This window comes from Oryx dammah, unplaced genomic scaffold (assembly GCF_014754425.2).
Source record: "Oryx dammah isolate SB20612 unplaced genomic scaffold, SCBI_Odam_1.1 HiC_scaffold_11232, whole genome shotgun sequence".
Taxonomy (NCBI): domain Eukaryota; kingdom Metazoa; phylum Chordata; class Mammalia; order Artiodactyla; family Bovidae; genus Oryx; species Oryx dammah.
This window is the reverse complement of record NW_024080625.1, coordinates 6,571,716-6,584,320: the sequence shown is the minus strand read 5'-3', so window position 1 is coordinate 6,584,320 and position 12,605 is coordinate 6,571,716. Positions and strand designations below refer to the sequence as shown.

The 12,605-nt window shown below is 34.5% G+C and overlaps 1 protein-coding gene across 1 annotated transcript in view; it reads right to left on the bottom strand.

The window, feature by feature from the left end:
• LOC120861268 (A disintegrin and metalloproteinase with thrombospondin motifs 20-like) overlaps positions 1 to 12,605 on the bottom strand; it is a 204,904-nt gene that overhangs the window by 132,072 nt on the left and 60,227 nt on the right. Inside the window, exon 8 of the mRNA XM_040236892.1 lies at positions 1,605 to 1,710. Coding sequence (XP_040092826.1) covers positions 1,605 to 1,710 — 106 coding nt within the window. The remainder of the gene's footprint in view (positions 1 to 1,604; positions 1,711 to 12,605) is intronic.

Sequence of the window (12,605 nt, the reverse complement as noted above, 5' to 3'; positions counted from 1 at the left end):
AACTCTGATCAGTAGCACAGTCTGTTGCTTTGGTATGTGAATTTCAACAATCAAATTATTTGGATTCCGGCTCACCTCATCACAACATCAACACAGCATTCACATAAAACAATTATAATTTCCAACATGCATACCCGAGGCAATGTGTGTGGAAAGATTAGGTAAAGGCTCTATCACAGTAACTTCCAGACTACTGACTATCACTACAGAATTAAAAAACAAAAAAACTTCTTTAATTCTTAATTCCATATCACTTTATGCTTTCCGCCTATTTCACATGAAACAGCTTAACTGCTCTTTCTGGTTTATAATCATAAAGTGATGACTGATAAAACTGGAATAATAAAAATATTCCCAAATGGCAACCAAATCTTTATAAGGGCAATGACATTAAATGGTCAGCTGGTCAGCAACAGATTTTACATATATTTCGAGGATCCCAGTAAGAACTATGTTTAGAAGGGATAATTGATTCAGTCCTTGATTCAGTCCTTACCTGTCAAAATATGTACTTAATATCAGTGTTTTAATTAAACTACTTACTGATATTCTAAACACACCTAAAAAGTTTCTCAGGAAGAAAATAAAAGGTAGTATCCTTTGCAAGAATACTGTACTAGTTAATACCCTTGGTAACCAGCAAACACTGCCTTCAGGATGTTACAATACATGATATACCTTGAGCATGCTGCTGAACCTGCTCTACTTCAGCAAACAACGTAAAAATTTGGTGGGTAGTCATGAGATATAATGATGCTGGGAACTGAAGAGGAACTAGTTTAATAAAAATTATCTCTGCCTGAAATTATTCCAGTTGAATACTCTAAGGATGTCAAGGCATGACCAGGAAAAGACAATGGAGTTCAAGAGAAGCAGCTCCAGCTTTAATTCCTCATTAGCAAATAACCAAAAAATCAAAAGAGTACTGTGGGTACATTGGGAATCATTTTTCAGAGGATGAATTTCTAGGGGTTTCTGACTTTCTATGGGAGCTTCACAGGTATCATGGGAAATCATGGCCTCCACATTCTTAGAGCATAAAACCCCAGTAGAATTTTTAATAATATAGGAACAGATAGAATTCCAAATGTTTACAAAAAAAAAAAAAAAAAACACTATAGATCTGGGAGAAAAAGTTTTAAGAAAATATTTCAGTGATTAAGAAACTCCCACAGACCACATACTCTGTTGGGGCTCTGAGCAATAAAAGCAAGAAATGAATTGATACTACAAATATTTGGGGGAGTTCCCTAGAACCAGGGGACCCTACAGGCCCTCCCATAAGACGGTAGAGCACAGTACCTGGTCATGCATAGGATAACAAGGGACAGAGGCCAGAAGTGCTTGTCATATAATCCAATACAGTAAGTGAAAGAAAAGAGTTCCAAAGTTCTAGTTCTTTGCTTAGTCTGTTGATCTGTGTAGCCTGTCTGACCTAACATAGATCACAAAAGAGCCAGAGTTAGCATTTCAGGGGTTAAAATTATACTACTAATATTTTGTAAAGATATAAAGATGCCAATTACTCCGTTAAAGACAGAATTATAGACATTCATGCAACGCTATGTAGAAGGCACACTACCGAGGTGACAGAAGGTACTTACACATGACCAAGCTCATGGGCTATGGTAAAGGCAGCACTGAGCCCATTTTCTTCACTAATAGAGCAGCTCCGTAAAGGGTCACACAGGGTACCTAATTCTGCTAAACCTGAAAAATTTCATGTTTGCATTTCAACAAAATGGGGAATAGCAGAATCATAAAGAAAGCACTAAAGCATTTATCATTTGGCATTACTACTTAGAAATAAATGCTGAGTTGACTGTTAATACTGCACAGACGTTTTAAAAGGCAAAGAGAAAAAAAAAGAACAGAATGATTTATCTGTAGCTGAAACCATATACTTTTACTGAAGAAAATAAGCCAGAATATGGGATAAGCAAACAATTTTTTAAAAGACAGGAAAAGGAAAAGGCCACAGGAAGAATGAAATTTTAGGCCACATTAGTGTTATTAGCAGGAAAGGTAATGAATGTCTAAACTGGTAACAGTACTAATAAAGAAAATGGTCCAGAACAATATAAATTATAAATTTTATTTAATTTTTTAAAGCTTTGAAGCAGTATACACTTATTCAGTTACCATATGATAATTAAATGACTAAAAATATGTTAAATACTTAGAATAGTGCCTGGACTGGAGTTAATAGATGTTAAATAAAGCATGATAATGATATAATCATTGGAAGCACTTATTTTGTAACCATTTCAGCAGTGGAACACCTATCACACATCAAGATCTAGCCACTCATTTAAATAACAACTTGCAACTGGAACTGTTGCTGAAAGATGTGACAACATGAAATGGCTGGACACCAAAGACAATAGTTACAACTGATATAGTCTTTTAATCTAGGATAAGAAATATAAAATTAATGCTCATTACAATATTCCATATTTCATCATCAAGTTATCATTCCATTTTACCTTTTAACTGGAGCCAATTATACAGAGTGAAGTAAGCCAGAAAGAAAAACACCAATACAGTATACTAACACATATATATGGAATTTAGAAAGATGGCAATGATGACCCTGTATGCAGGACAGCAAAAAAGACACAGATGTGTATAGCGGACTTTTGGACTCAGTGGGAGAGGGAGAGGGTGAGATGATTTGGGAGAATGACATCGAAACATGTATAATATCATGTAAGAATCGAATTGCCAGTCTATGTCTGATGCAGGATACGGCACGCTTGGGGCTGGTACACGGGGATGACCCAGAGAGATGTTGTGGGGAAGGGGGTGGGAGGGGGGTTCATGTTTGGGAACACATGTACACCCGTGGTGGATTCATGTCAATGTATGGCAAAACCAATACAGAATTGTAAAGTAAAATAAAAAATAAATTTAAAAAAAAAAACATAACACATAGCTTTTACTATTGCTATCCTTCAACATTTGCTTACAAATTTATTTTCTCTCCTATGATGATTCCTTCTATTTAAAAAAAAAAAAGATTTTCATTTATACAATAATCAGTTTCTTATTGTAAAATTTTTCATTTAGAAATTCCTTAATATAAAATAAACAGACATATTAGCTACTGTGTTTTAGTCTTTCCTATTACGTGTACCTAAAAAAAGAAATAGAAGTTAACTAAAGAATCTAAAAATACTGGAAAAAAGTCAGACTAATGAGTTCACTCACCAATACATTCTTAACAAAAATGAAAGATGCCCTCTTTCTGACTCTTAATGCCAAAAAGCCTTGCTTGGGCAAAGTCCCCACCAAAAGAACTTTTTCTTAGTTAGAATCAAGACCAAAGCAAGAAGGGAAAAAACAAAGAAAGATATTCTTTCTTTAACAGTCCTCTGATAAAGAATGAGAGAATTATTATTTTCTTTAAGATTTAAAAATTCATACTGTATGGGCAATTTTTAGTGAATTTCGTATTTCTCCTTTGTCAAAATAAGTTAAACTGTACACACTGCTTTTTAAGAATATGTGCTGTTCCCTTGCCTTCACTAGTATTTTCAATTTGCCTAGTGGCTCAGTTCCTGTGTACTATTCATTTACAGTGCTGAGTATTTGAAATACAATATTGACTCCATTGGGTTCCTATGGTGGCTCAGACAATAAAGAATCTGCCTGCAATGTAGGAGACATGGGTGCAATCCCTGAGTTGGGAAGATGCCCTGGAGAAGGGAATATACTCACTCCAGTATTCCTGCCTGGAGAATTCCATGGACAGAGAAGCCTGGCAAGCTATTGCCCATGGAGCAGCAAAGAGTTGGACATGACTGAGTGACTAATACTTTAACTTTTCACCTTTTTCATTGACTCCATTACCACCCAAACTTTGCATCATGCTCAAAGATGGGCGGGATTTCCTATAGCTCAGATGGTAAAGAATCTGCCTACAATGCAAGAGACCAAGGTTCAATTCCTAGGTCAGGAAGATCCCCTGGAGGAAGAAATGGCAACTCTTTCCAGCTTAAGATGGATATATTCTAAGTTGAACATCTTAGTCACGTGATGTATCTATAAAAATTAGCATTGCACACGATTAAAGATCAAGCTCAAGCATGTTCATTAGATAAATAAGACTAACAAAAATCAAAGTGAATGTATAGCCTTATAGTACCAAGCAGTTGGCTGATAGTTTATGCCTAGATTCACTCATTCTGATTCAGGGCTCTCTAAAACTGGGCAGAGATATTAACAGAATAAACTAGCACAGCCCAAATTTGACACAGATTCCCTGTGTTTGAAAGTGCAAGAAGCTGCACAAAGTCACCAATCTATCATCTTGAAGAATAACAATTTTTAACTTACTTTGTAAAATATGCCCAGAGACTAAGACAACAATACTTGCAAAAGGAGATATAAGCAGGAAACTTAGTCATTATTGCCAGTATCTGGTATTTATTAAGAACTATTCTTAGTTTGTTATTTTTTCCACATATTTTAGAAGGGAAACTAAAATACTAAAACTTGGGTTAATACAAGTTGTATAGCCTTGGGCAAATTATTTATCCTCATGTATAAAATTGGAATAATAGGTCTTAATAGATTTGTTGTAAAGATTAAATGAGTATAATCATGTTAAACCTTAGTGTAGTGTTTGATACATAGGCACTCAAATATATCAGCTATCATTATAATCACTGCTCCTCTTGATTTAAAGGATAACAGGATTACTTTGATTTGCATGGTCTATGTTTCTAGACATCGGTATGATTTATGTGCACAGGAGTAGCTGAAAACTGCAAAAAATGAATGGGGAGTGAATAACCCAAAATTTAGCATTAAATCATTTTTAAAAATAGAAAAATATAGCAAATATATTCATACTTAACTTTTAGTATAAATATGTGAAAACAAGGCAAAGATAATCTAAGAAATACATAACATATGTATCTGAGTACCAAGTCACTTCAGTTGTGTTCAACTCTTTGCGACTATATGGACTATAGCCTGCCAGACTCCTCTGTCCATGGGGTTCTCCAGGCAAGAACACTGGAGTGGATTGCAGTACCCTCCTCCAGGGGATCTTCCTGACTCAGGGATCAACGTACGTCTCTTAATCTCCTGCATAGCAGGCAGGCTCTTTACCACAAGCACCACCTGGGAAGCCTAGATATATAGAATAATACATCTAGATATATAAATATATCTAATTATATAGAATATATCTACAAAGTTAGAGAGTAGCTTGCAAGGAGAAGAGATGAGATCTGTTGTCAAAATTAGAGTGGCAGTTGCCTACTTTCACATTTGTGGAAGATTAACTTCTAGACAGTCCTTTTACCACAAAGAAACACATCCAGTAATAAAAACTAATTTTTAAATGAATACTGAGCTCATGATGTATGAGAACTATCAAAACCCCACACCTCCAAAACCTCAGATATGTTCTCTCCCTGCTCATCTCATACCTAATAATGCATGCATACATACATATAAACAATTGTATCATGTGAGTGAAAGTCGCTCAGTCGGGTCCAACTCTTTGCGACCCCATGAACTATACAGTCCATGGAATTCTCTAGGCCAGAATACTGGAGTGGGTAGCCTTTCCCTTCTCCAGGGGATTTTCCCAGCCCAGGGATCAAACCCAGGTCTCCCGCATTGCAGGAGGATTCTTTACCAGTTGAACCACAAGGGAAGCCCCATATGATTTATATCATGTGCTAAATCCTAAACAGCAAGCAAGGAATAGGAAGAATAGGAGTTACTCTGAGAGCAAATACTGATAAAAGCAATATGATGCAGAGACTAAGAGCTTGCTAGAGGAAGCTTCAAAGTAGAGGATCTGATTCTGAAGTCTCTGCCTTAAGTATAAGGGACCTTGGTTATTAACACCTTTCAGATTACAGCAAAACAACTGAAAATCTCTCTAGAGGAAAGAACACTTTTTAAGCAGTCCATCACTAGCCTTATGGATAATTTTTATATAAATATGAACTTACACTTAGAGATCATGAAACATACAAACAAGTAAACACAGCAGAAAATTAGCAGACAACACGTATTTGGTAATCAAATGTTTAGAATATGGGAACTGTCAAAGATGGCATATGAAATTACTCCAAATAAAATGTTTCAGTAAATATGAAAGGCAATGATAAATATGAGAAAATATAAAAAGAGTATAAACAAAATAAATAGGCAGATTTTGAATAACAACTAAGTAGAATGTTTGAAATTGCAAAACATGTTGAAATGGAAAATTCAGGGAAGAATGAAATACCAAATTAGATGCAGCCAAAGAAAAAAAAAACAATAAAATGCACATTAGAGCTGCTGGAATAAAGCAGGAAGATAAAAAGAAATAAAAGGATGGAAAACAATTATAATAAATGTAAATGGACTAACTATGGTAGTAACAAAGATTATTATAAATATCGTTTTAAAAATCCAATTATATGATGGATTATTCTAAAGATGTGAGACTCTGAAAAATTGAAACAAAAGATATATCCAGCAAATATTAAATAGAAAAAGTCAGGCTAGTTACAGTATTGCTAGACATAATATTATAAAAATAAAATTATAATGACTATATTTTCTTTAAAAAGCATTATTAGACATTAAATAGTCACTATACAACTGCAAACAATTCAAATCAAACCTATATGCACCTAATAAGTTAGCCCAAAAATAGATGAAACAAAGTATCTGAACACTGTAATTGAAGAAATTTTAATGTCAAATTAAAAATAAAGAGTAACAAAGACATATTCATGTTTCAGGTTAGTGTCCTAGTAAGCAAAAAAAGTAGTAAATATGTAGTTGATTTGAACAGCATAAATTGATTTAACAGACATAGTTAAGAATATACATTCTGTTTGAACATACACAAACATTTTTTAATTGGTCACATAATAGACCATACAATTGAAGTCTAGCATGGAGGATTTTGAGCATGACCTTGCTAGCATGTGAAATGAGAGCAGTTGTGCAGCAGTTTGAACATTCTTTGACATTGCCCTTCTTTGGGACTAGAATGACAACTGATCTTTTCCAGTCGTGTGGCCACTGCTGAGTTTTCCAATTTGCTGGCATATTTAGTGCAGCACTTTCACAGCATCATCTTTTAGGATCTGAAATAGCTCAGCTGGAATTCCATCACCTCCACTAACTTTGTTGCTAGTGATGCTTCTTCCTAAGGTCCACTTGACTTTGTACTCCAGGATGTCTGGCTCCAAGTGAGTGATCCCACCATTGTAGTTATCTGGATCATTAAGATCTTTTTTGTATAGTTCTTATGTGTATTCTTGCCACCTCTTCTTAATATCTTCTGCTTCTGTTAGGTTCATACCATTTCTGTTCTTTATTGTGTCTGACTTTGCATTAAATATTCCCTTGGTATCTCTAATTTTCTTGAAGAGAACTCTAGTCTTTCCCATTCTAATGCTTTCCTCTATTTTTTTTTTTTTGCATTGTTCACTTAGGAAGGCTTTCTTATCCCTCTTTGCTATTCTCTGGAACTCTGCATTCAGATGGGTATATTTTTCCTTTTCTCCTTTGCCTCTCTTCTCTTCTTTTCTCGGATATTTGTAAGGCCTTCTTAGATAACCATTTGCCTTTTTTGCATTTCTTTTTCTTGCTGATGGTCTTGATCACTGCCTTCTGTACAATGTTACAAACCTCTGTCCATAGTTCTTCAGGCACTCTGCCTATCATATCTAGTCCCTTGAATCTTATTTGTCACTTCCACTGTATAATCGAAAGGTATTTGATTTAGGTCACACCTGAATGGCTTAGTGGTTTTCCCTACTTTCAACTTAAGCCTGAATTTTGCAATAAGGAGTCCATGATCTGAGCCACAGTCAGCTTCTGGTCCTGTTTTTGCTGACTATATAGAGCTTCTCCATCTTATGTACACATAGAGAGCGCTTATATAGAAAACTGGATTTAGAAAAGGCAGAGGAACCAAAGATCAAATTGGCAACATCTGCTGGATCACAGAAAAAGCAAGAGAATTCCAGAAAAACATCCACTTCTGTTTTACTGAATACTAAAGCCTTTGACTGTGTGGATCACAACTAACTGTAGAAAATTCTTAAAGAGATGGAAATGAGATCACCTTACCTGTCTTTTGAGAAACCTGTATGCAGATAAAGTAGAAACAGCTAGAACTGGATATGGAATAACAGACTGATTCAAAATTGAGAAAAGAGTACATCAAGGCTGTATATTGTCACCCTGCTTATTTAACTTATATACATAGTACATTATGTGAAATGCTAGGCTGGAAGAAGCACAAGCTGAAATTGAGATTGCTGAGAGAAATATCAATAACCTCAGATATGCAGATGATACCACTCTTATGGCAAGAAAGCAAAGAAATAAAAAGCTTCTTGATGAAAGTGAAAGTGGAGAGAGAAAAAGTTGGCTTAAAACTCAACATTCAAAAAACTAAGAACATGGCATCTGGCCCTACCACTTCATGGCAAATAGATGGGGAAACAATGGAAACAGTGACAGACTTTATTCTCTTGGGCTCCAAAATCACTGCAGATGGTGACTGCAGCCTTGAAATTAAAAGATACTTGCTCCTTGAAAGAAAAGCTATGATAAACCTATACAGCATTTCAAAAAGCAGAGACATTACTTTACTGACAAAGGTCCATCTAAACAAAGCTATGGTTTTTCAGTAGTCATATATGGATGTGAGAGTTGTACCATAAAAGAAAGCTGAGCCCTGAAGAACTGATGTGTTGAACTGAGGTTTTGGAGAAGTCTCTTCAGAGTCCCTTGGACTGCAAGGAGATCCAACCACTCCATTCTAAAGGAGATCAGTCCTGGGTGTTCATTGGAAGCACTGATCCTGCAGCTGAAGTTCCAATACTTTGGCCACCTGATGCAAAAAGCCAACTTATTGGAAAAGACCCTGATGCTCGGAAACACAGAGGCAGGAGGAAAAGGGGACGACAGAGGATGAGATGGTTGTATGACATTACCAACTCAATGAACATGAGTTTGCGCAAGCTCTGGGAGATGGTGAAGGACAGGGAAGCCTATTGTGCTGCAATCCATGGGGTCGCACAGAGTCAGACATGACTGAGTGACTGAACAATAGACCATACAGGGATATCAAAAGACTTCAAAGAATGGGTATCACGTAGATCATGTTCTGCAACTACAATGAAATTGAATGAAAACCAGTAAATCTTGATACATTCATATAATTTTAAATGCATTTCTAAATTAATAAGTCTAGTTAATAAGCGAAGAAATCAAGATGGATTTACACATACTTAGAATTTTTAAATTTTAAATGTCATTGAAAACATCTATAAAAACATGTAGGATATAGCAAAATGATACCTTGAAGTAACGGGATAGTCTTAACAAAATTAGAAAAGAAAAACTTGGGGGGTTTGTGAGCTAAGCAAACATAAGTAAATTGGGGGAAAATGAGAGAGAGAAAGCAGAAATTAAAGAAATAAAAATGAGATCAAAAGAAAGAGTTGATCCTCTAAAAAAAGAAAAATGTAATAGACAATATTTCAGTGAAATTGAGCCATTTAAAGAAGTTCAAATAAATAATATCAGAAATAAAATGAGGCTTGTAGACAGGTATAGACAAGAGAGTTTAAAAGAAAATGCTATGAGAATAATTTAAGTTATAAATTTTACTACTAAAAGAAATGGTATAATATCTAGAAAAACAGTTTTTAAAGCACATTCAAAAAGATGTTTTTTTAAGTCTGATTATCCTTGGAGAAATTAAATGGTAAAATATATTTCCACACAGGAAAGATAAAACCCAGATGGTTTTCTAGGTGGGATCTACCATGCTTTCAAGGTATAGATCACTCCAGCGCTATATAAAATCTTCCAGAGAATGGGAAAAAATATATACTGCCAACAAATTTGGCGTGGTGAATAAAACTTTGCTATCTGTGTCGCTCGCTCTTCCTACTCATGACACCAACTGTCTCGCTGTTCACACTGTCTGCACTTTTCACTGAACCCAGGCTAGACAAGGCTTGAGCTGAGAGGCTGGAAGGAGCCGTAGGAACTACAGACACATTTATTCTCGCCGGGCTGGCACGGCAGCCATAACACAGCCACTCTCCTGACTCAGGAGCAGTCGTAGCAGCCCCCACAACATAACCACAATGCAGCAGTAATATAGCCATGGCATAACCTCATATAACATAACCACGATGCCACTCCAATGTAGCCCCAATGCCATAGCAGCTAGGGCTTTTGTGGTGATGCTCTGACAGGCGTGAGGCACAAAGCAGCTTGTGACCAAGCAAGTATCTCGTGATGCCCATGCGCAGCGCTGTAAGTGATCTCAGCTGTTACACAGTTATCATTTACAAAACGTGCGGTGAGAGAGCCTGACCCGGCCATCTTGGCTAATTCGCTCTCTCCTCACAGTATCAAAATCAGAGAAATACAATCAAAGGAAGGTCATTTCACTCCTGAAAATATATGCATGGAATGAAATCTAGTGGTGTGTTTAGAAAGAAAAAAAAAAAAAAAAGGAAAAAACCTTAATCAAGATTGGTTTAGTGTTAGAAAACTCATAAAAGGAATTCATAAGATTAAAATAATCATATGGTCACTTTTAGATCTGCAAAAATTTTTAATAAAAGTATACATTTTCTAAGTTTCAGAAATTATGTTAAGTTTATCAGCCAAGAAGAACCTGTGGCAAATATTCCTAATGGTGAAACTTTACAAATATTCCCTTTAAAATCCAGGGGAAAAAGGCTATCGTCATCATTTCTATTCAACATTCAACAAGGTTTTTATCTTACTTTAAGACAAAAAAAAAGAAAAAGATTTAAAAAAAAGGAAAGAATATTATGAGGATTGAAGAAGGGAAAAGAAAAACAGCCATAATTCACAATGATATAAATGCCCACAGGTAAATTATGAGATTAGTGAATCAGGTGTCTATATTTAAAATCAATAATCCAAATAATTTATTATATTTCTATCAATCAACACCATACACCAATATACTAATAAAAGAGGTAAATGAAAGTTGGGCACAATAAACTCTGAAAGAAAATAATACATATTACTAAAAAATATTTTAAAAGACATTCATAAATAGATAATTATTTCATAATGACTTAACATACTGGTCTAAAATTTTATAGGAGATCATAGGTTCAGGAATAGCCACAAACTCTTGAAGAAAATTAGATGGAGTATATACTCTGTGAATTATGATGATTTATTATAGAGCTATATAATTTGAATATATGGAATTGGTAGATGAAATAAATAAAAAGTATTGATTAATGAAACAGCAGGATGTTTGCACATGCCAGTGCAAACAGAAATTTTATATGTGGCATTGCAGATTCTAAGGAAAGGCATTGCAGATTCTAGGAAACTAATCAAAACATGATCTCAGGAAACTGGATATCCACACAGAAAAGACTCTTACAAAACTGATCCTTATTTGATACCATATCAAAAAAATTCAAATAGTATAGAGATCTAAATGTGAAAGGACAAAATTTTAAATCCTTATAAGAAAACAGACTAATACATTCAGATTTTGCACTACAGAATACTTAGAAGGCTATAATTTCATTAAGACAAAATTCCTAACTCTAAAATTATAATTTCAGCTACAGTATACATTTTCATACAAACACAATAATCACTAAGGAACTAATCATTAAGAGATATTTACAATACATATAATCCCAAAAGGGTTTGGTATCAGGAAGTTATAAAGAACACTAAAAGGCATAAGAAAATGAAAAGTACTACAGCAGAGAAACAGGCGACTTTTTTTCATTTATTTCATTCCTCTCAGAAAAGATATATAAATGGCTAGTAAATATATAAAAAGATGTCCAGACTCATTAGTGACCAGGGAACTGAAAATTACTACTATAATGAAATATATCAAATTTAGATGGGCAAAAATGAGAAATTTGAAGATTCTTATATTGATAAGAATATAATCAAAAGGAATGATTATACACTATTGATAAAAAATGAAAACTGGTACCACTTTGGAAAATAATTTGGTATATCTTATAAAGTTGAACATGAGCACATTTAATGACATGAAATTCTAATCTTAGGAATATACCTTAAGGTCTTATAATAAAGTTCCTAATAGAAAAAAGCTGAAATCAGCCCAAATATTCACTGACAGAATAAAGATATGTGAACCATGGTTAAAACATTGTGTAATAGTGAAAATGCATGAACTAAAGCTCAAAAATAAGCATAATCAAGCAATTTCTTTTAAGAATACATACATGTGCTATAAAAGTATTTTTCAAAACAATGGAAGGAACTGGCACATACATTTATGCAACTGATTATCTCTTGGGGAAATGCAAGGGACAGAATAAGGACTTAGCACAGGCCATAGAACAGTACTGCTAAATTTCTAATTCTTAAATCTAATTCATAAATCTGATAGTGGATTCATGGCTATTCACTTTATTTTTCTTGCTTTACATTTGCATATAAGTTATTATGTACTATTTTGTATGGATAAATGATACATAATAAAATACTTATTTAAATATGTCAAGCTTTGCACAGCACTTGATATTTAGTAATTGTTAGTAGTTCCTATTATTCTTTAAAACTTATAG